The sequence below is a fragment of the Sinocyclocheilus anshuiensis genome, unplaced genomic scaffold (genome assembly GCF_001515605.1).
Source record: "Sinocyclocheilus anshuiensis isolate Anshui unplaced genomic scaffold, SAMN03320099.WGS_v1.1 scaffold117, whole genome shotgun sequence".
Lineage (NCBI taxonomy): Eukaryota > Metazoa > Chordata > Actinopteri > Cypriniformes > Cyprinidae > Sinocyclocheilus > Sinocyclocheilus anshuiensis.
This window is the reverse complement of record NW_015536624.1, coordinates 3,473,797-3,498,298: the sequence shown is the minus strand read 5'-3', so window position 1 is coordinate 3,498,298 and position 24,502 is coordinate 3,473,797. Positions and strand designations below refer to the sequence as shown.

At 36.9% G+C, this 24,502-nt stretch overlaps 2 protein-coding genes across 2 annotated transcripts in view; both read left to right on the top strand.

The window, feature by feature from the left end:
* LOC107704753 (nucleus accumbens-associated protein 2-like) overlaps nucleotides 1-16,387 on the top strand; it is a 41,863-nt gene extending 25,476 nt beyond the window's left edge. Inside the window, exons 2-6 of the mRNA XM_016507753.1 lie at nucleotides 4,013-4,814; nucleotides 8,765-8,941; nucleotides 10,199-10,304; nucleotides 13,435-13,532; nucleotides 15,055-16,387. Of these exons, the coding sequence (XP_016363239.1) occupies nucleotides 4,058-4,814; nucleotides 8,765-8,941; nucleotides 10,199-10,304; nucleotides 13,435-13,532; nucleotides 15,055-15,560 (1,644 nt within the window). The 5' untranslated portion in view covers nucleotides 4,013-4,057 and the 3' untranslated portion in view covers nucleotides 15,561-16,387. The remainder of the gene's footprint in view (nucleotides 1-4,012; nucleotides 4,815-8,764; nucleotides 8,942-10,198; nucleotides 10,305-13,434; nucleotides 13,533-15,054) is intronic.
* Nucleotides 16,388-24,219: 7,832 nt separating this feature from the next.
* The window catches only part of LOC107705012 (nuclear pore complex protein Nup214-like), a 61,700-nt gene continuing 61,417 nt past the window's right edge, over nucleotides 24,220-24,502 (top strand). Inside the window, exon 1 of the mRNA XM_016508129.1 lies at nucleotides 24,220-24,418. Within this exon, the coding sequence (XP_016363615.1) occupies nucleotides 24,362-24,418 (57 nt within the window). The 5' untranslated portion in view covers nucleotides 24,220-24,361. The remainder of the gene's footprint in view (nucleotides 24,419-24,502) is intronic.

The following is a 24,502-nucleotide window of genomic DNA, read 5'->3' as shown; positions in this document are numbered from 1 at the left end:
ACACAGTGGCATAGCGGACGGGCACGCAGGGCACACACTGTGGTGGGGCCCCGCGATAACCTCCCCGTGCTGAGTTGAGTTGTATCATGTGTCGACGATAGCCAGAGATATGGTCAAAAGCATCAAAAATAGGCAATATTAAGAGGATTTAGCATTTCCTATTAATGTAGGCCTGTTACATTCTTCTTATTATTAGGTCTATTATTATTATTATTAGGGTAGTTTTATTATTGAATTACATGAAATTATTGCCCCACAATAATTTCATAGCGCATCAACGCATGGCGCGCTGTGAGAATAATTAAAGTTTAGGCTATTAGCTTACTCCTCATTGAAAGTGGTTTTTACTTTTTTTTTTTTTTAAACAGGTCTATTAATTTTTATAATGAATTATAGGCCTATAATTAAAATTATTAACATTGCAGTCATCAATGAAAATTAAGAGCAGCTTTTTTTCGTGCACTGATTTTCAAAAACAATCTGCTTAACGCAAAATACGTTTCTTCTCATGTTTTTCACTATACGGGCTATTCACTATATACCGTTATCAGCATATGTTGAAGTAGTTTCGTCTCTCGTTGTCTCAGAGAATATGCGCCGTTAATGCAGCGTTAAAAAGCTCCGTCAGTTTTTTTACTTTCACTTTCTCTATAGTGAATTTACTGACGTTCACCAGCGTAACTCTTGCACACAGTTTGCGCGTTGCTTGCTTGTGTTGCTTGACCCCTCCCCCATAATATCAATTGTTTATAGGCCACATATTAGGCACTTTTTTAGGTTTTTAATGTTTATTTTTCAATGTTAATAAAAGTGACGCCAAAAAACAGGAACATCATTAGGAAATCCTTGGGGGGGGGTTGTGCCGGGGCTAAGCAAGTTTCTGATGGGGCTATAGCCCTGTCAAGTCCTGCCCTAGCGCCACCACTACCCTAAACTAAAGTGTTACTGAGTGTTGCTTTAGCAATTAGCTGAAATAAAGTGAAGTAAGTAAAGAAATTAAGTTGTTTTATATTTTATTTTATTTCAGTTAACGTTTCATTTGAAGTAACACAAAAGTTTTTTTTATGGTTTTAGTTGTTCTTTAACTAGTTGATGGAACACAGTTCTATCAGTAGGATGCAGATGCTAGTTATTACATCAATTAGCTGATTCATATTCATATGGTGATGCTCTTATAGTGACAACGCAAGCTCATAAATCACCCAACAAACAGCATGAAAATCATCCGTGTGGACTTTCCAGGACACCGTGATTTGCCTACAGTGAAATCAGTGCTGTGTGTGTGAGTATAATGGTGTCGTGCTGCAGCTGATTTTCTTTGCTGCTTCTGTCCTCAAATGACTTTGCTGTGTCTCTCACCCCTCCCTCACCCGTCTCTCTCTCTCTCTCTCTCTCTCTCTGTGTAACTGTAGCTGGTCTCTGTGTGTGACATTATAGACGCAGCATTGATTGCTTTTATTACACATACACTGATGCAGCTGCACTTGTTGAGTCCCGACGAGAGACGGACACTCATTAAAGCTTTGTCTCCTGAAACTCAGTGAGCGACTGATGGACTGACAGACAGACAGACAGACAGACAGACAGATGCTGCGTTTCACTTTTTGTTCCTGGAAATGAGCTGCGGTGTTTCCCAAGAGTGGAAGTTCTCTGTGTGTGTGTCATGCCGGCTTATCATTGGGGCTTTAAGTGAGTGTGTGTGTGTGTGTAAGGGTTTATATGGTTTATGAGGACACAAATGTGTATAATGACATGGGATAATAAAAGATTAGGCTATTAGCCTACTCCTCATTGAAAATGTTTTTTAAAAGTTTTTTTTTTTTTTTAAACAGGTCTATTAATTTTTATAATGAATTATAGGCCTATAATTAAAATTATTAACATTGCAGTCATCAATGAAAATTAAGAGCAGCTTTTTTTCGTGCACTGATTTTCAAAAACAATCTGCTTAACGCAAAATACGTTTCTTCTCATGTTTTTCACTATACGGGCTATTCATAAGGGTTTATATGGTTTATGAGGACACAAATGTGTATAATGACATGGGTACTACAACTTAAACATGGTTTATGAGGTTTACACTTACTGTGTCCTATAAAACAAGTGGCTTAAAAAACATACTGAACAGTGTTTTTTTGAAATTCGAAATATGCCAGTGGTTAAGTGTGAGGGGTAGGTTTAGGTGTAGGGTTAGGGAATAGAAAATAGTGAATAGAAGGGAAAGGGGAAAGAAAATATAGTTTGTACAGCATAAAAACCCTGTAAAACACATACACAAGTATGTGTGTGTGTGTGTGTGTGTGTGTGTGTGTATATGTGTGTGTGTTGTGGATGATTAATGAGTGTGTGTGTCTGATCAACGGTCTGAGCTCAAATGTGTTTATCTGTTGTTGAGTGTGATTCAGAGCATCTTTACTGCTGTTTCATTGATTAGGGTTTTCATTGGCTGATGCCGGTATCTCGTGATCAAGGCAAGGCCAATATATCACCCAATATTGGCATTTTGTAATTGTAAGTGTTGGTTGTTAAGTTTTTCTGTTTGGCCGATCAGAGTTGGAAGCAGGACTTTTATTTTGACATTGTTGTGAATGTTAGTGCGCAGGAGCGCTCATTCTCTTTTGAGAGTCTTTAACTCTTCTGTCTGATAATAAAAAGAAAAAGCTTTAATATATTCAGCATATACAGTGGTGGCCAAATTTATTAGAACACTAGTATTTTCACCAGCTAAAAAATGGTTTTAAGTCAGTTATTTCTATCTTTTACTGTAGTGTGTCAGTAGGAAAGATCAGTTTCCAAACAATTATTTTGCCATTAGTTGTAATAATCCAGTGAGATTTTTGTTTGCGCAAGGAGTCTGACAACAGCCAGCGCTCCACACAGAGATCTGATCTGATCTGATCATCATCAGTCTGTCTGGAATGACATGAAGAAACGGAACAAACTGAGACAGACTAAATCCAGAAGAACTGTGGCAACGTCTCCAAGATGCTTCAAGAAACCTACCTGCAAAGCTACAGTACTGTTAAAAGTTTTAGGCACTTGTGTAAAAATGCAGTAAAATCAGGATGCTGTCACAAATAATGTCATAAATAGATTTTCTTTATCAATTAACTTCTATCAACTAAATTAAATCAACATTTGGTGTGAGCATCCTTTGCATTTAAAGCAGCTTTTGCCCTAGGTGCACTTGCGCATAGTTTTTCAGGTAGCTTTGCAGGTAGGTTTCTTGAAGCATCTTGGAGACGTTGCCACAGTTCTTCTGGATTTAGTCTGTCTCAGTTCGTTCTGTTTCTTCATGTCATTCTAGACAGACTGGATGATGATGAGATGATATTACAATTAATGGCAAAATGGTATTTCCTACTGACACACTACAGCAGAAGATAACTGACTTAGGACCCTTTTTTAGCTGGTGAAAATACTAGTGTTCTAATAATTTTGGCCACCACTGTACATGCATACACACACACACGTATATATACACACCCTGTGGTCATAATAGCTTAATATCGGATCTATTCATTCAGGGGTGCGAGTTGTTCTTTGCATGCTCTCTCTTGCTGTATGTATTATATATGTCTTTATTTTTATAGTTCCGGTAATCCGGTTTTGATGTTGATTTTAGTAATGTTGTTTTTTATAATTTTTATTATTTATTTATTTATTTATTTATTTATTTATTTATTTATTTTAATATAGCTTTTAGGAACCTTTAAATTAGTTTATTTTAATACATCATGTTAAATTAAATTAAATTAAATGAAAATGAGAATCAGACTAGTTTAAGTTTTTTTTTTTAAATTGCCTTTTTTATTTATTTTATTTCAGTTAGAATTTATTTTATTTCAAGTCATGAATATGTCTGTGTTTTTTGTTTTTTTTTGGTGGTTTAGTTAACCCTGATCATAATGGCAATATCAGATGTGTTCATGGGTGCATGTCTTCTTCTGTCTGCATGCGCCATTTTCTCTGAATATGGCTGTTTCTCACTCTGTTTCTCGTCTCTGTCCAGATGACCCTCTCACTGGCTCTGTCGACGGTGTGAACGCGGGCCGCCATGTCCCAGATGCTCCACATGGAGATCCCTAACTTTGGCAGCATGGTGCTGGGCTCCCTGAACGAGCAGCGGCTGCAGGGCCAGTACTGCGATGTCTCCATCCTGGTGAAGGGCCAGGCGTTCAAGGCCCACCGCGCTGTGCTGGCCGCCAGCAGCCTGTACTTCCGCGACCTGTTCAGTGGCAGCAGCAAAGCACAGTTCGAGTTGCCGTCCTCCGTCACGCCGGCCTGTTTCCAGCAGATCCTCAGCTTCTGCTACACGGGGAAGCTGACCATGGCCGCCAGCGAGCAGCTGGTTGTGATGTACACAGCCGGATACCTGCAAATCCAGCACATCGTGGAGCGCGGCATGGACCTGATGTTCAAAGCCAACTCGCCGCACTGCGACTCGGCCACAGCAGCCATGGACGAGCCCAACTCGGGCCCGCAGAGTCCCAGCACCCACCCGCTGGTGCCAGCCGGCTGGTCACCCTCGCTGCCATCGCAGGCCCGCAGGATCAAGCTGGAGGAGCCGCTGGCCAAACGAGCTAGCGACGGGACACGTTTGGCACGGGCCGCACTCCTGTTCTCGGTGGGGGCGTTTCCGCCCGGGGCTCCGGCGTATCTGGGAGAGCGTTCCAGTCCGGGAGCGTCCAGCCTCCCGACCACTGACAGCCCCACGTCTTACCAGAATGAAGACGAGGAGTTTGAGGAAGAGCCGTTCGATGCAGACGAGACTTACAGCCAGCTGTGCGGCCGCTCGGCCAACCCTTACGGAAGTACGGCAGCTTCTTCTTCTGTCCGACTCTCGTCTGCTGTTGATTGTGTGTCATTTCTGATGGTTTGAATGACAGGCAAATGTTATATGAGGTTACTTTGGTTTAGAGATGGATTGCTCAGCATGTGGCAGATGGTTTGAAAAGTGATAATGTTCCAGTTAAAAACTGGCTGACAGGAGGGGAAGTTTAATGTTTCATGAATTCTGCCTTTTGATAACCTGCATCGTTCTCATTCAGAGTTGGAAGAGTTTTAATTACAGTACTATATATGATCTTGATACAGTGTACACATTGTCTTATAATGTTTTGGGGGGAATACTTTGATGTCTGCTTTTGAGATGAATTTATTTTACAATAATTGATTTTACTTTAGATTAATTGATTTTACTTTAGTGGGGTTTTTAAAAAAATGTATTTAAATTTTTTACATTTAATTTTTTCTATGTGCTGTTCAAAGGTTTGGGGTTGATTATTTATATATATATATATATATATATATATATATATATTAGATAGAAATTAATGCTTTTATTCATCAAGGATGCATTAAATTGATCAAAAGTGACAGTAGAGACATTTATAATGTTACAAAAGATTTCTATTTCAAATAGATGCTGTTCTTTTGAAATTTCTATTCATCAAAGAATACTGAAAAATTAAATGCATCACGGTTTCCAAAAAATATTTGGTAGCACAACTGTTTTCAGAAATGTTTTTTGAGCAGCAAATCAGCATATTAGAATGATTTCTGAAGAATCATGTGACACTGAAGCCTGGAGTAATGATGCTGAAAATTTAGCTTTGATCACAGCAATAAATTACATTTATATTCACATAGAAAACAGTTATTTAAATTATAAATACTGCCTTGGTGAACAGAAGAAACTTCTTTCACAAACATTGATCCTACCAACCCCAAACTTTTGAATGGTAGTAAATGTAATGAGTAACCGTGCCCACTAGTAATGGAATAATGAATATATTACACTGGGATCATATCATATCATTCACTAGTAAACCAGAGGTTGCTTCTGTTGCTGTTAAATAGGTTACAGGCTCGTTACTTTGGGTCAGCATGTGAAGATGTCTAGACAATTTTAAAAGCCAAAAGTAAAACTAATACACCTAATTATATTTCAGGATGTCTTTTGCAGTGGGTTGTAGGGGCCAGTTCAGATTTTCAGTCACATTTCATCACTAAGCTTATAAGCAATTCATTACAACAACTGTCAGAATTGTTAGTGAGCTGTTAAAAAAAAATAATCTGTTGTGAGACATAAAATAGGCAGCAAAGAAACACGCGTGAGCAGAAGTGTGAACATTGGGCGGTTCATGATGTCTGTTTAACTGTGATATCAGAGACATGTGCTAAAGATAACCTGATGAATTATTACATTGTGGCTTTCTCCAGAACACACTCAGTCAAAAGCATGTAGTGAAATGTAATATTTCTATAGTTGGATGGTAATTCTCAGGACATAGTGCTAGTAAATCAGTCATCATAATTAAAAATGTATTAATAACCCATTTTATGTAAAAAAAATTGACTGACACTGTTACATTTAAAATGTTACAGGATTAAAGATAACGGCAAAAATTAATAATAATGGCCCCAATTAGCAAATGTTACTCCAAATACAGTTTTCACATACTTTGTATGGAACCTTGTTTTTGCCATGGGATAAAAACAAACATTTTTATCTCACCATTCTGACTTTTTTTTGTCTAGCAATTCTAAGTTTGTATCTCACAATTCTTTTTTATCAGAATTGCATGATATAAACTCACAATTCTGAGAAAAAAAAGTAAAAGTTGGGAGATATAAAGTCCCAATTAAAAACAGATTTGTGAGATATAAACTCAGAATTGTGAGGAAAAAGTCAGAATTCTGAGTTTTTTTCTCAAAATGACCCATTTAAATTTCTCAATTCTTTTTTCTCTCTGAATTTTAAGTTAACACCTCACAATTCTGAACTGTGATTTGAGGAAAACACTCTCAATTGCTTCCACGACTTCATGCCAAGATCTGTCATTTTCAGTAAAAATGTTTTCCCATAGCTATGTTGAAATATTAAGCTCCGAGGCCAATATAAATGTGTTAAAAAAAATGTGACAAAAATTAAGATGGCTCTCACTCAAATGTGAAATTATGAAATACCACAGCATTAATTCAGGAGTTTTTTCTAGTAAGTGCAGGGCATTTTTGAGGAAAAGGAACATTTTAATATCAGTAAAAGCTTAATTTAGGTATAATTCTTTGTGTAACACATGCAAATTGGCTGCATCTGTCTAATGATATTCCAATGGAAAAACACCAACTTTCTGTTGCAACAGTTGTTATGCTAATGTAAGTTGATTTTGGTGTTTATTTAATCAGTAGTATGTCATGGAGACACACTTGAGCGTTTCATGAGAAAGTGCCTGAGGTTAATGAGTCAGAGTTTGAAGAAAGTGCAGCTGAAAGGTCAAATTCAGAGTGAAATGCTGTTGGATATGAGCATGCCTCCATGTTGAGTAACACGCTGATCTTTTGTCTGCTGTGTTATTGGAGTTCCTGTCTTGATTTGTCCCATATGTTTGGTAACTATACAGAACTATCCTGACTAGAAATGGACGTGTCCCTCTGCAGTGACACTCACTGTAGCTCTCGCCCGGCGCTCGGGTGTCACAGATCGTGAAATGCATTCAGTCTGTAATCAGTCACCGCTCTAGAGGGTCACATTGTGGGTTATTTGAGAGCTCACACATCTTTTGTGTGTGTGAGACTGAAGGACAAATGGGAAGCAGAACTTTTCTATTAGTCGTGCCAGTGCAGAGCTTTATTGACTTGAAGCAATTCAATGCGTCAAATAAGTGAAGAGCAGGCACTTCCCCTGATAAGAGTCACTGTAAAAATGTCCACCTAATTCAACTTAACTTACATTTTAAGTAGCAAATTGGCTGTACAAGTCATTCAGAATATAGATATGAATAAAACTCTTTAAGTTTTGGTGTAAGTGCTGCTGAAGTGGAGAAACCAACTTTTGAATTGATATGGATATGAATTGGAAATTAAATCTACAGACACATGTAGATAAAGTGCAATAAAATAAACACTTAAATGTGTATTTCAGTTTTCTTGAAAGTTGCAGTAGTTTGAAACAACACTTTATGAAAAGCCAAATAGCCCAAAATCTCAAAATTGACAGATGCATGAAAAAATTTTGGCCTGTAGTGACTCGCCTTAAAAATTAAGTTGAAATTGGTTAAATGATTTTGATGAGTTAAAGTAAATAGATTATATTGAGTGTATGCATATTTTTTTTACTATGTGCAGAACTTATAAGCATCTGTTTAGATCTGTTTAGATGGACTAAAAATGGTGTCGAGTTCTCAAACGTATTGATTTCACTGCATGATTTGTCGTAGGGCTGCACGATTATGACAAAAATCATAATTGTCGATTATTCCCTTGAAATTTTAATTGCGATTATTAATTGCAATTATCGCAATTTACATTGAATGATGTTTATACCATTGTTTGATGCAACTGCATGCCGTATTTTCATATGAAAATAAAAAAGCTGAAAACACTCTTAACTGAAAAACTTTTAGTGCTTTTCTATAGTATTAAGCCTCAAATGTCAACTATACATCAGATTGGTTTCTTCTTTAAATTATAAAAAAGTAAAAAATATGAATTGTATTATAATGTTATACTAAAACTAAAATTAAAATAATGAGAAAAACCATTAAGATAACATGTAGAAAGAAAAAAATGCATCTTAAGCATGCAGAATAACATAAGTGGACTTTGAAACGATTAATTGCCGCTTTGAACGATTACGTAATTGTTGCATCCATAATTGTTATCACGATTAGAAATTAGACTAATTGTGCAGCCCTAATTTGTCGTGATCTGAGGCCGTATCAGAGGTTCTGAATGTTATCGGGACTCTTGTCTCTTTCAGTGGCAGAGAAGCCGGAGATGGCAGTCATGCCGGTGTCGCTGGAGAACCGCTCGTGTGTGCTGATCCGCAGAGATCTGGTGGCTCTGCCCGCTAGTCTCATCAGTCAGATCGGCTACCGATGCCATCCCAAACTCTACACCGAGGGAGACCCCGGAGAGAAACTGGAACTGGTGGCAGGTTGGTGAAATCACTCAATCAACCCTATATGAAAGTTAACAAAAATGAGACTATATCATGAAGACATTGAAGGAACACAACCGAAGCTCATTATCCAATGTAGAAGATCATAATGAATGATTTTGCCTCTTGTTACTAGTAAAGCCCTTGCGATGTAAGTCTTAACAGGCAGAAATGTTAAAAATGTTTATTCAAAAATGTTCACTCAAAACCATCGCTGAAAGTATAACTCCTGATCATTAAACCTTTTAACTTGTGTGATAGAAAACAAATTGGTTTATAGGATTTACTTTGAAACCTTTTCTGAGTGAAAACTATTTCAAAGTAAATTATAGTAAATTTCACAAATAATTACAAAGAAACAGCAAGTAACATTGAATTAAATGTGAATTTTGAATTAGAAAGACTGAAGTAGTATTTTCTTGTAAAATTACAAATACTTGAATAATCTTTGTTTTATTGACAACTTCAAAATTGTTTTTTACAATGTATCAACCTGAAGCAGATCATCCACCTTGAAAACTATAGTCTGACTGCTTAGAGAAAGATGGACACACTTTACCACTCCAGCAGAATTAATGAAATCTATGTAATGTATCTACAAAAAGTCACATTTTCTTGAGGTTATACCATTTTACAACCAAAATGAACCTTGCCATTTCATAAAAACTTCAGATTACATTTTTCAGAGACTTGCAGACTGTCAGCCTAGCGGACAGAAAACATCCAAAATACATTTAAGTGTTTATTTTATTGCAATTTCAATCCATATCTTTAAAGAGGTTTTTTTCTATAACATACACCAAATGTTAGTTTTATTCCTATCTATACTCTGAAGGTTTTTTACTGAGGGGTTTGTTCATAAATCATTCACGCTGATTTATACAACATTTTACTCCTTAAAACATGGTGAAAATGTATTTGTTTTCTGTCTGTTGACAGTATTTTCTGATTTATGGAGTGATAAAAAGAGAAATCCAAAATCCCCCGTGGAAACACTTTTAACTCTAATATATGACAACAAAAAGAACAAGAACTATTAATATGGCTTTATATAATGTTCAGATTTATGTGCTGGAAATGTGTGCTGATTAATGCATATTTAATTAGATAGTGCCTAATTTGCATATTTAAACAAAACATTTCAGAAATCTTTGAAATGTCTTTTTTACCTTGTTCACCTGTGCTATCTGTCTTGCCACAGATGTTGTTCATGCACTGGAGCTGATTACTGTCCCATCTCTCTGTGTTGTTCAGGCACAGGTGTGTTCATGACCAGAGGTCAGCTGATGAACTGTCATCTGTGTGCTGGTGTCAAACACAAGGTGCTGCTGCGCAGGCTCCTCGCCACCTTCTTTGACAGGTGTGTGACCTCACATCAAATCACCGCTGTCTGCAGGGGTGTAACGGTACATGTATTTGTATGTCTCATTCGCTTTGACATGCATGTGTGTACTGAACGAATCCAGCATTTAACCTCTGCACATGGATGGAATGATAGACTATATCGCTATACTTTGATGTTGTGGACTCAGAGCTGCTGTTAGGAAACCACAGGATCCAAGTTGTTATCATAAGCTTACAGTTTAAAGCGGTTTGTTCTCCTGCCAGATGCATGTGCTCTGACAGTCAGGGCCGGCACGTGCATATAGGCGAACTAGGCAGGGCGGCAAAAAGGACAGAGATTTTAGTTTATCTTTTGGGTATTCTTTGGAATTATTGCACTCATATCAACGAGTTATCACCCCTTAGTTATTCTAACTCTAAATTAACTTAGCTTCATAGTAATGCCGCTCCCGCGCTGTGCCCCACCTGAACGGCGTCAATATCACATGCAAACCACCCTCATGTTCTTCAAAATGAATAAAACTAGCCGGACATGAATGACTTTTGCTACTGGTGATGTCTGATGAGTTTTAAAGCCCGACACGTGCTTCTGAAAGGTAAGATTATAGCCTACTGTGAGAGAAAACGTGAGGGAGACACAGGTGGATACATCCACGTACATCCAAAAAAAAACACGGTTTTGGACCAAAACCATATTTTGTTTTTTTAGCCAGGTAGCCTATATTTAGCCTTTATAATTTATAACGCTCCGGCAAGTGATCAGAGGATGTAGAGGTAATGGAGCATTCGCGCAATCATTTAGTGGACCCACTTAAGTGATTACCAGCTTGCATCAGTTGCTTTTATAGTATGCACATATACTCTAAAAATCATGGTTATTTTATTGCAACATTTTTTTTGTGTTTGGGTAGTTTTTGTGTAACCCAGCTCCTGGGACAGGAGAGTCGCAACAACCCAGTGTTTGTAATGAGCGCAGATATTTTGCATTCTCTTAAGGTGAGAGTATTCTCAGTGCGCGGACTTGCATTTCTTTGGTCAAATATATAGGTTTGTGTATGTTTTATTTAATCTATAAAACAGTTTCTTTGCTGTAAATCATTTTATTTTATGCAAAGCAAACCAAGTCACCTAAACAAGCCGCATCAGTCTTTTTGCTACGATTAAATGTTTCATTTTTTCTTCTAAAATGCTTGTTAAACGAGTTTAAATGTAAGAAATGTTGTATACATGTTTAAACAGTAAAATATGTTGTATTAAGAACTGTATTTTACTAAAAGGCATTTAGAGAAAGAAAGAAAGATCAAAAAAATATCAAAATAAATGAAAAACTAAAACGAAACGATACCAACAGCAGTTATTGAACACCTAACTAATAATAATAATCAATAAATAATCGTTTTCTAATCAATCTCAGCATGCTTTAATTTTTTGTCGCTAGAGGTTTGCGTCAATAAGCTTAAATTAAAATGTCTTTGGTCTGCGCTCTGGAAGTGTTCTGTTAATTCTGCTAAACTTTAATTACTAAAACTAAAATTAAAACTGAAACTAAACTGTATAAAAACTAAATAGGCTATAAATCTGTTCACAAAATAAAAACTAAACTAAAATTAACCAAATTATTAATAAAACTAATAAAAAAAATTGAAAGCGATATTAAAATAAAAACGAATTTAAAAATGCAAAACTATAATAACCCTGACAAGAACATCTTTCATTGGTGTGTGAGGAGGGGGATCCGCCAAATGAGGTTATCGGAATTCGGAGGTGCTGGACCCTGACCCAGCTTGTTCAAATTACACCCTGACTACGAATAGGGATTTCAGCTGTACGAGCACGGCTTGAACAGATTTCTATGTCTCTTAGTGAAAATGAAGTACAGAGACTTGTGCTTTCCGTGTCCTGAACAACGTTTGTCGAGCTGCTTACCGGGAATTCTCCCAAATCTTCCCATGGCCACTTCAGGCCTGTACATACACTTAATTTGCTTTTGCAGCTATAGTGGTTATTTTTTATTAATTTACTTTTTTACGTTGCAGTAGGAAAAAAATATAATAATCAGAAAACACGCCCGTGTCTGCTTTATTTTAATGCAGTTGTACCAATAAACAAAATCTCCAGTCTTTCACATGCATCTTAAAGATCGTGTTTAATTGTGAATGTGAAGTGGGGGCGGCACGGTAGGGTTTACCTAGAGCGGCAGTTGAGCTCGCGCCGGACCTGCTGACAGTAAATGAGTCTCTGTTAAACCAAAGCCGCTTTAAGCCTCCAAGGTTAGCAAAAAAGTGTAAAGGAAGGAGACCTGAGGCTGGTGTTTGAAGAAGCACTTTTATGTTGCATTTTTCCATGTGCTGCACTGAAAACGTACCGAACCATGACTTCAAACATGAGTTATGTACCAAACCATCATATTGTGTAGCGTTACACTATGGAGCTAATTTTGTGCCAATATTCATCAAACAAATCCAGCGTTTTGCAAATAAAGACAAACTGCTTTGATTTTTGATTTTCTCACAAATGCAATTGAGCAACTTCCTACAGTCGAGCCTACAACATTTCTCTCCACTGTAGACTATGTCTCAACATATATAGCAGAATGAAACATTGTAGTAGGGTCGCTTTGTGAAAACATCTAAATGGTTAATTATAGATAAGGCAGAAATTCACCTGTTCCCCACTCATGTTGGTCTGCTGTACTCCCTGAAAAGGTTGTCAGTGTCAGATAAGTTTTTTCGGGTCTCGGGAGACTAGCGTAAATTGACCGACAGCGCCATCTGCTGTTTTTGGAAAGGGAAGTTGCTCAATTGCATTTGTGAGAAAATCAAGCCAAGTTTCCTCATAAAAAGGCAAATGAGTCTCACAGTTGTAACACACAATAAATATATTTGTCCATACCTCTGCATTTTCTCTCAAATAGAGTTTTGTATTTGCAAATCACTTTGCATTTGTTTGAAAGTCGAGTTTTTCTTTGCAAAGCAGATTGTATTTATTTGCAAAACGGTGGATTTGTTTGATGAATATTGGCACAAAATTTGCTCCATATTACTCGCTCCAGTTATGTGCAGTTGAGATATTGAGATATTGAGTGTTTTGGTCTCATGGCTTTGCTTTCCACTGCACCCTCTGCTGGCTGCTTGTGAAACCTGCAGGAACACGTTAGCAAACAGCTGTGGAACGGGGATCCGATCGTCAACCAGCGACCCCAGCAGAAAACCACTGGACAGTCGAGTCCTGAACGCTGTCAAACGTACGTTACGCTCTATATAATCATTAGTGATGTTCAAATCAACATTCATTACTCCACCCTGCATCACGTCTGCTGTATGAAATCCAATATTTCATCCAAAAATAGTGTCTGTTTTGGTGAAGCATGTCACACTCTTTACTAAATATAATGCATTTCGTAGCATTTTTGCTTTTGACAGCCAAGTAAGGTGAAGAAGTCTTATATTATCTGTTAATCAGCAGAAAACACATGATTCCTGTCTTCCTCTGAGCTAGATTACAGCTATTAGTTCAATTCTCAGCCCATTTTCACAAAAAATCACAGATTATGTGAAAAAGCTTATTTATTTATAAATTTATATCTAAGTTTCTTTGACATTCAGTACATTTAACGTATATTCCACTCCTCTGCAGTTTGTAAGTTAAACGAATACTTCTTTTTGTCATGTCAAAACTTCTGACATTTGTCATTTAAAGTCATTAAAGCTGTTACATACTCTACCAGTCAAAAGTTTTTGAACAGTAAGATTTTTAATGTTTTTAAAGAAGTCTCTTCTGCTCACCAAGCCTGCATTTATTTGATCCAAAGTACAGCAAAAACAGTACAATTTTGAAATATTTTTAAAATAACAGTTTTCTTTTTAAATATATTTTAAAATGTAATTTACTCCTGATTTCAAAGCTAAATTTTTAGCATCATTACTCCAGTCACATGATCCTTCAGAAATCATTCTTAATATTCTGATTTACTGCTCAAAAAAACTATTATTATTATTATTATTTTGTGGAAAACAGCTGAGTATAATTTTTTCAGGTTTTTTCTGTCTTTATCATAATTTTTTTATCAATTTAAAGCATCCTTGCTAAAAAAAAAAAGTTCCCCCAAAAAAATAAAAATTATACTGACTCCAATCTTTTCAATGGTATAGTGTATAATGTTACAAAAGCTATTTATTTCACATAAATGCTGATCGTTGGATCTTTCTGTTCATCAAAGAATCCTGAAACAATGTACTCAACTGTTTTAAATATTAATAATAATAATAATAAATGTTTCTTGAACAACAAATCAGAATATTAGAATGATTTCTGAAGGATTATGTGACACTTACATTTCAAAATATATTCAAATAGAAAGCAGTTATTTTAAATAGTAAAAACATTTCACAATATTACTGCTTTTGCTGTATTTTGGATAAAATAAATGCAGGCTTGGTGAGCAGAAGATAATTTCTAAAAAAACATTAAAAATCTTACTGTTCAAAAACTTTTGACTGGTAGTGTATATAATTTGAAAAAATATTCTCTGTTATTTTGTGAAAAGTCTGTACATGATGGAAATATTTTATTGATATTTTTGAACTCAGCATTATCAAATTAGGTAATACAAGCCATGTTTGCAACTCAGCAAAAAACTTCTCAGGATGCAGGGCTGTGTAATCATGCAGAATGTGAATTCATCATTAACTGTTAATTGCTCACTAGTCATGCAGCTTTAGTTTCCTTCTCATTCAAGCTCTTAATAATGCACTCTTTTTTTCTAGTTTACTGTCAGAACTTCGCGCCCAACTTTAAGGAAAGCGAGATGAACGTCATCGCCGCTGACATGTGCACCAACGCGCGGCGCGTGCGGAAGCGCTGGCTTCCCAAGATCCAGTCCATGCTGCCGGACGGGATGGAGGTTTATCAGGGCTCGTCGGTGGCGGCAGGCGTCAGTCTGGGCATCGGTGGCCTCCCGGTGGGCGTTCAGCTGCCCTTTGAGACAGACTTTAAGAACCTGCTTCCCTCAGGCCTGAGCCTCTACGCCGAGCGCAAGGAAGCCGCGAGAACTCATTTACCACTGGATGGCGACGGCCCCGATCTCCCACGGGACGGAGGCGAGGAGGAGACGCAGGCCAAGGATGAAGAGGCCCAGACTGACAGCGCAGATGGGACGTTGGGGGCGGGGCCTGTCAAACCCAGAGCTGAGGGCGGGGCCACTGTGGCCATACCTCCTGAGAGGCAGCAGGAGGAGGACTTTGTGGACGGCCTGAGAATAAATGGGCAGTGAGACTGGAGAAAACGGCCTTCAGTTCATATCTACTATGTGAATAAACGCTGAAGGGAGGAATCAAACACACACAGGCATCACTCGTGAAGAACACACAACCTTATTCATGTGCATTTGACTTTCCTCAAACACTGGATTTGGCAGGATGTTCATCATGTGCTCCAGAGAGCAGAAGTCACGGGTCGTGGGAGGAAATCATGCCAGTGACACAGCGGCTGGCCTTCATTGTGAAACATTATATTACGTTTAGAATTATATTACGTTTGTTCTTGAGATCACTTTGCCATAAGTGCAGCAGTGAATCTCACTAAAACATGACCAGATCACTTTACACCCCAAAATCAAGAGGAAAAACAATAAAGATGAAGCTTTTACAAGAACCATTAACATTCATATCAGTAGCTATGTTTACATGCATCCAAAAAATCAGTTTATAATAATAATTGATAGCTAAATTGGATTGATTGCTGTCAATCCAAAAGTGAAATAATACAATCAACAAGATAAATGTAAGTATGAAACACTTGAGGAGACTATTTTCTTAATTAGATTCAGTAATAGCATGCATAACATGCAACGTTTACGTGTTTTACTTTATATGACTTACATCTTAAGGACTGGTCAGTGGATGAGACTGAATATTCACTAAACATTTGCTAACAATGAAAAAATAAAAAAGTTCTTCTGACACAAATAGCACATGTCATCATGTGAATGGCGTTTAGGGAACAGAATCTGAAACCAGATTGGATTCGTTTGGGTGATGAAAATTAGTGCATGTAAATTTGTGCCATTATTTGTGTGACAGTTAAGCCCCATTAAAATATTTATATTAATCTAAAATAATAATATAAAATATATGAATAAATGCACAAATAAACAGTTTGGAATTAATGTGTAACTATTATATGTATTTAGTTTTGTTTTTATGTTAATTTTTAGAGTAATGTATTAGAATCATTGATTAATGCAGTGAATTTTTTAATTGATTTTTATTTTTTGATAATGAGAATTTGAAATCAATTATTTTATTTTGCAACCGTAATGGTCCCAAATGTATTTTTGTGTGATCTGGGCATGTTTTTTGTGAGATTCATTTACTATCTAGAGAATTGGCTGCGTTTAGAGCATTTGAAGCTGAAATTATGCATTTCATAGTGACATTTCATGTTCAGTTTTTAGTGCAGTAGATCTGATAGCTTGTTTAGAATAGTTCCATCATCTTCACGCATTTAACTGGTACGTGAGTGATCGTCCCTTCAGAAGAGCGATGCCTGCGTGTGTTTGACCTGATCTGAACGCTGACATCACGCTCACATGACCAACCGACAAACAGATAGCATCAGACATTTCGCCAATCTTACGATACAAACGCACGCTGACGCTGCTAGAATGAGCGCTCACTTCCACTGCTTGCATGCCAGATCACATACAACTTTACAGCCTCGATTATAATCTGCATCCCCGAAAAACAAACAAAACTGCTACGGTTTATGTAAGGACTGTTTGTCAGACAAAGAAGTGATCAATTTTCCTGAATGAAATAGTCAGCCGGCCGGGTTTTCACGGTGTGTTGCTGTCTGGAATTGAAGCAGTGGGGTTGTTCTGTACTGTAAACTGTTTGATAATTCTAGCTGGCTTCATTACATTTGCACTTGACGAGTTTAAGGAGGTGGTGGAGAGCAGCTGCGTGGTTCGACTGCAGCTGCTGAAGACTGTTTGTGAGCGGCACTAAGAGCGATGTCCGTGTCTCTGAGTGATTCTGTTCACTCCTCACGTAGGTTTTGCTTTATGTGCGAAGCGTTTTCTGTTCCTTATATGTTTCTGACACATGCACTAGTCTAGAAGACAATAACAAAACGAACCCTCCCCATGCTTCAGCATCTTAAAGGTGACACAAATCGGATTTGTTTTAGGGCTGCACTAACGCAAAGGCGATAAATCGCGATTAGGCAGAAGCTACGATTGTCATGCGTATCTTTCAGTGAAGCACGATTCTGTGATCAGTAGTAAATCTCCATCCGAAGGCCAGAGGGCGCTCTCGCGAGAAAACTCCAAATACGCCTCTCAGAAGAAACCCAGGAAATCCCTGTCCACCTTTTTCTTCAACGCGGAAGTAAGCCTATGGGCGAGACTTCCGATTCATTAGGCGCTATAGGGAAATAACGAGAAGAATAACAACGTGCAGTAAACGTTAAAACTGTTTGCACTACAAACCAGTGTGTTCATAATTAAGATAATACATTAAAATAATATGGTAAGACACACCCATTTTCAATATCAAGCAGCAAAACGAACTGTTTTGTGCATCTAAAAATAGCTGGAGGCATATGAGACCAGAATTACAAATGGCCGCGCCCATTTTTACGGCAAGAAAAAGGTGGATAGCGGTTGCTGAATAAACAGAAGATTTGACTGGTTTCATTAATTCAATGTGACTAATAAACACACGACTATGACAATATATGGTTTATCTGAGTTCGTCTTATTATAATTTTTATTATAATAAAGTATATAATAATGCAATGCTAATCGACATAGCCTTATCACTGCTTAGAATACTTTGAAATATGTTGTGTGCCTTATTCTGTGTAATAAGCCACATCATCTCACAGAAGGATTTATTTCAAACACTCTACTGACATTATGAAGTTTGGAGTAAAAAAATGTTAGTAAATGGTATTTTCACCTACGGCTCTGTGTAGTAAATGCTGCTCCATCTGAAAGCACGTGATGGAGATTTACTACTAATCACAGAAGATTTTACTGACAAGATGCGCATGACAATCGCATGTGATTAATCATGCAGCCCTAAATTTTGTTTACTCAAGAACGAGTGTTTTGCCCAACATGTACAGTAATTTTTCCACACTATGGGTGATGAACAACACACCCACATACACCCTGAAATCATCTCGAAATTATCTCTGGCCATATGAATTTCAAGTGGGGTTGGAATACACTTGATATTTGTGTTTTCTTCATGAGAAATCTAATTTCTTTGATTTTGGGGAGAAATATGAATGTTCTTTTTGAGATTAATGACAAAATGTCATATTATCTCTGAAGCTTTAAAGAGCGTTGTGTATTTGTCATGCTTTTAATACTGTAGTTATCAGAATCTCCAGGTATGTTGATTTTTTTCAGAAATTCATCTTCAATCGTGATGTTAAGATCTACTGATTTGATGCACAAGGGTTTATTTTGCACTGTCGGTTGTTGTGTGTTAAAGTGCCTCATCAGTGCCGTTGATTGACAGCTGTCATGATTCTGATCAACACTGACAAAGACTAAACTAAGGACATATTTGTGCTTTTCTGTGAGAATCTTGAAGATTTGGTGTATCTTTCTTGTGGGGAGTTCAAAACTTCATCTTCACCCTCTTCTCCTGTTTTATTATTAGTAGCCTGAGCATTTTATTCAAGCTTGAGTCAGTTAGAAAGATGCCCGTCTCATATCTTAATGAGAAGGATTAATGGCCTTGATTTTGTTGAGGTTGAAGAACTTGTGCCTTATTGTGACTACTGATACCATCATAACTCTTCAATTCAGAATGTTTTTAGTGCGATGGAAATAATGATTTGTGAACACTGTGGGAAATTATGCAAATTACTGAATGTTCATCACAGCTGTTGGTTTGTCATGTTAAAAACAGCTCAACACACCTGAAGATTCTGAACAGAACTGACAGATGGCTCGTACGGTATGATTAATGCCGTTCGAGTTCATATTTATGTAGTCTGTGACTATTTAGAGCGATAGCAATAGGTTTCTAAAGGTAGAAATAGTCGGCTGGCTGCCACTAAAATGTGCTGGAACTAACATGATCACTAAGGCCAGTCTTACACTAGTATTTTTATGCACGTCTTTTATATACGTAATTATTTACCCAGAAGCCCCTGTATCTGTATGCCAATCTCCCAAGTATCTTGTCTCCATTTTCCAGCTTTATTTTTGAAGCGAAGTGGCTCTGAATTCATGCACTAGATAACGTGGATCCTTTACCAACTTGTAGAGCGCAAAGATGTTTGTTGCAGCTGTTCAAATGTATGTAATGTGCTAATTTATAGATTTCTGTCGGTACAGTAGCGTAGAAGCTCCTTCAGTAAGGCTGAGCGTTTTCCGAATATCCAAATATTCCGAGGTTTTGCTCGTGCGTGTGAGAATGAGACGAGTGTTTGTGAAGGAACATCTGTGCATGATGAAATGCAAACTCTGTCAAACAGAACATATTAATAACTTTAGTAACATATTCACAGATTGCAGTGGTCCAGAATTTCATCATTTGGCTCTTGCCACATTACAAATAACCTATCACAGTAATGGCCAATGAATGTAACAGAAACAGCTGTTTCCAGGTGTTCATCCTATCAGAAAGTGCAATGCTAATGTCTCTGCCCTTCATCTTCTTTATGCGAATGATAATTTCTTGTTTTATTCTTTTGATTTTGGAGTTAAAACACCCCGAGGATTCAGCACAGTGTTTTAGCGTAATTGCATATTTCTCTGTAGGTAGCTATGCTGTGCAGCCGAATGACTTTGTTTAATTATTCAGATTAATATGCACATTAATGATCTGCCTATAACTGCATGCTGTTTCTCCACAGATCGATCCGATGAGCAGTTCTCGTGGAACTCGTGTCCCGTCTGCACTACTTACGTGTGTGTTTCTTCTTGTAGTAAATAATGGCAGCACTTTAACGTTTGTGTGAAGGTTGGTGGAATTCAGTGGGAGCCGCTAAACCTCGAGCTCCGAGCGCCGACAATCAGAGGGAGAAGGTGTTTGAGGATCTTTGACTCAAACATTGAAGTACTAATAGCTGAGCTTTGCCTATAGCATAGCATCGCCACGACGCGCTTTCATGCAAGTTCCTTATGAAAGTTTATAATGAACCATTAAACTGCTTTTTTATTCAAATAAGAAACAATTATGTCTACTGCAACATGTCACTGTCATTGTCACAAATAAAATCTCTTTCATTCCCAGTGTCTTTGGTGTGCAAGTGTGACCATCATTTCTTGTTTGCTGAAAATCCTTCAGCTAATTTGGCGTTCAAGAAATTGCTTATGAATCTCTCATTATCCTATTTTTGTCAGCTTGTTTTTGTTCATTTAGCACAGGTTTTGTGTTTCCTTTTGGAGTTGATTAATCTCATTGATCTGAGCTTATGCACCTCAGTTCTTGAGTGAAAAAAAGCATTATTTGTGGATAATTTTGGCTGAGGTTTAAGCTAAAATTAATGAGGCCTGTGATGCAAGCAGCTCCAAAGTTGAAACAAAGATTGAATCAATGTATTTGGTTATAGTAGGCTATAGCATTATCGATCTATCTACATTGCCACTAATATTGGCACCCCTGGTAAATATGAGCAAAGGTGAATGGGAAAAAATAAATCAGCATTGTCTATCCTTTTGATCTTTTATTCAAAAAATTCACAAAATTCTAACCTTGCATTGAAGTAAAACAATGGAAAATGTGTGAAAATCTCATTATGAAATACATGTTTTTCTGTAGTTCACGTTGGCCACAATTATTGGCACCCAATTATTGCAACGTCCTTTTCCCAAGATAACAGCTCTGAGTTTTCTCCTATAGTGCCTGAAGAGTTTGGAGAACACCTGACAAGAGATCAGAGATCATTCCCTCATAAAGAATCCCTTCAGATTCCCATCTCCATGTTGATGGTGCTTCTCTTTAGTTCACCCCACTCATTTTCTATAGGGTTCAGGTCAGAGAACTGGGACAGTTCTGGTAAAAGCTTCATTTTGTGATTAGTGACACATTTTTGTGTTGATTTTGATGTTTGTTTTGGATCATTGTCCTGGTGAAAGATCCAACCAGCCTATTATAAGATTTCTAAAAGAGACAGTCAAGTTTAGATTTTATCTGTTGGTATTTGCTAAAATCCATGATTCCATGTATCTGAACAAGATGTCCAGGACCTCTGGCAGAAAATAGGCCCACAACATTAAAGATACATCAGTGGGCATGGGGTACTTTTTGTCCCTGTTTGCACCAAACCCATCTGGTGGGTTTGCTGCCAAAAAGCTCTTTTTTTGTGTGTTTCGTCTGACCATAGAAGCCAGTGCTATTTGAAGATCCAGTCGTGTCTGACAGCTGAATAGGCTGGAGATTGTTTTTGGATGAGTGAAGAAGATTTTTCTTGAAACCCTCCTGAACAACATTGTGATGTAAGGGCTGTTATATATTTTTTAGGCTTTCTGACTCCACGACTCAACTAATCTCTGTAACTTTCCAGCTGTGATCCTTGGAGAGTTTTTGGCCACTCAAACTCTCCTCATTACCGTGAATTAGGATGATATAGACACACCTCCTCTTTCTTCCAGGCAGATTTGTATCGTCTTTAGTTGATTGGAACTTCTTCATTATTGCTCTGATGGTGTAAAATGGGGATTTTCAATGCTTTAGCTATTTTCTTACAGCCACTTTAAAAAAAAATGTAAATATGAATGGGAATATACTTCTAGGGGTGCCGATAATTGTGGCCAACATGCAATTTTTAAAAAGTTGTTATATACTGTCAAAAACAAATCCAACTTGAGAAAAGTTATTCTAATGTAAAGAATTTTTAGTAGGAGGCGTCAGTTTATTATTTTGTGTGAACTAAACAAGAGTACTCTAGACATGCTAGCAAAAGAGTTATCTAAACAAATCATTTTACTTTGAACAATATTGAGCAAGTTCCCGGCATGCACTGCAGCTTGAAAACATGTTGTGGTAATTATTATTAAAATATTATCATTGTTTGACATTTTACTAGCTTAATTTATGCTGCTGCTGGTGTTGTCACTGTCAGCTGTCATATGGATCAGTTAGTTCATATTTTACTGAATTAACATTTGTTGATCCTCACCAAGTTTGAGAATCATGTGTTGAGGAATGTGCATCTCATTGCATCTTGTGATTTAAACCATTTGTCTATCAGCATGTTTACAATTATATAAGAAAGAAGATCGCTAAAGATGTGTAGTATTGATAATTATTAAATCATTTTTAGTTGATGTGACAGATGTTTTACAATTCAATATAGACTGCCTTTTATTTATTAGATGAACTAAAAGTTTTAAGTTGTCAGTTGCTAGTTGAGTTGACTTTTTTATGGTGTACCCTCCCTTACGAAAAAGAAGTTTATTCAAGTGTGCTATTAGTATACTTCTTTTAAACTAAAAATAGGAAAGTATACTTTTAGTCTACTTTTTATGTACTTCTCAGAAATGGGCTTTATGTACTTCTCAGAAATATACTTAAAATGACATTTAAGTATACTTAACTTATACTTAGAAAAGTCTAAATATATTTTAGCTATAATTGTGCTCCTAGAATCCGTGTTTTCATTGTTATACTGTAGGGGGCGCTAGTACCCATTTTCTGTACAGAATTTCCAAAAAACACAAGTGAAGAAGAAACCGAAACAACAGATGCTTCCACATGTATTCTAACACGATCATCAGACATAAATCAGCATCAAAACTATGTAACATTATGGAATAAAATGTCGACCAAAGAAGAGGTAATAATAACTGTCAAGCTTTGGGGTGTTGATCGACTCTTAGTACACTTACAAGTATACTACTAGTACACTGATATTTGTATACTTACTACATAAAGTATACTTAACAATATACTTGAACTTTACTTAAGTATACTTACTAAAATAAACTTGAAGTATACTACTTTTTGGTAAGGGCTGTGTGAGCAAAGTCTGTGTAAGTTTGGCATTTCTGGGGAAAAGAATATCCGCTCTGGGTCAAAAAGACATAAACACGGGGTTAAATGTCCTTGTGAATATACTTTGCTTTCAAAATGCATATTTCACTAAACAATCCTTTTACTCAGTTTCTTTGATCATTATTATTAGTAATAGCATGTATAATGGATGCTCTTTCTGTAAAATGTCAAACTGGTGACTAGTCAACCCATAATATTTTTAATCAATATATATATATATATATATATTGGCTTGGTTATTTTAATGTTAGAGAAAATATAAAAGGAATGTTCAATCTAATCATTTTGCAAATTTTGAATGTTTTCTGGACCATCTGAAACGAGTAAAAAAAACGTTAGATGAACGTCTAACTAAATGTTGCAGAAAAACGTTCCATAATCGATGTTTAAATAGTGTTTTTGGACTAACGTTTTGAGAACGTTATTAACAACTAAAACACTTGGAACAAGCGTTCTATTAACGTGCTGGAAGAATGTTTGTTCATAACTTGAGAGAACATTGCCACAACCTTAGCCAAAGTGATTTTCGGGTGCTTCTCTGTCATCAAAGAATATAAATGTGAATATGAGTCTAAATATTTCTATTGCAATATTGATTGTGTCTAATTAGAGAGAAGCAGCCAACATTAAAGTCACTTTATTAGGCTATTAAAGAACAAGTTGTTCTTTGCCAGAGGACAGTAGTTTAATGTTCAAATGTGCGCCTCACGTAGACCTTCTAAGAGCCACTTACACAATTTTATTATGCATTAAATCGGAAGATATCCCACATACTAGGCTATCAACGTGAATAGTCGGTGTTGCATTCATGAGCGCTGCTGATGTACTGCGTTTGGCCGTTAGAGGTCGCTACCGTGTGACGAGATTGTGATGACACGCTTCCGCGTCAAAACACGCGTCGTTTCCTGCTAAAGTTCAACGCGGGTTCTTGCTAACACGCAGAGAGTTTGAGATGACCAGGATAAATTCATTAGTTCGCCAATAATAACTTTATTAGCTACACATTCACTTGTTATTGTACTTGACAGCGCTCGAGTGAAGCTTTGCAAAGATGGGAGACGATCCGGACTCTATTCCAGAGAGAGAGATGAAGGTGAGACACCGACTGGTATGACTCATTCTTCTCATTATTATTATTATTATTATTATTATTATTATTATTATTATTATTATTATTATTATTATTATTATT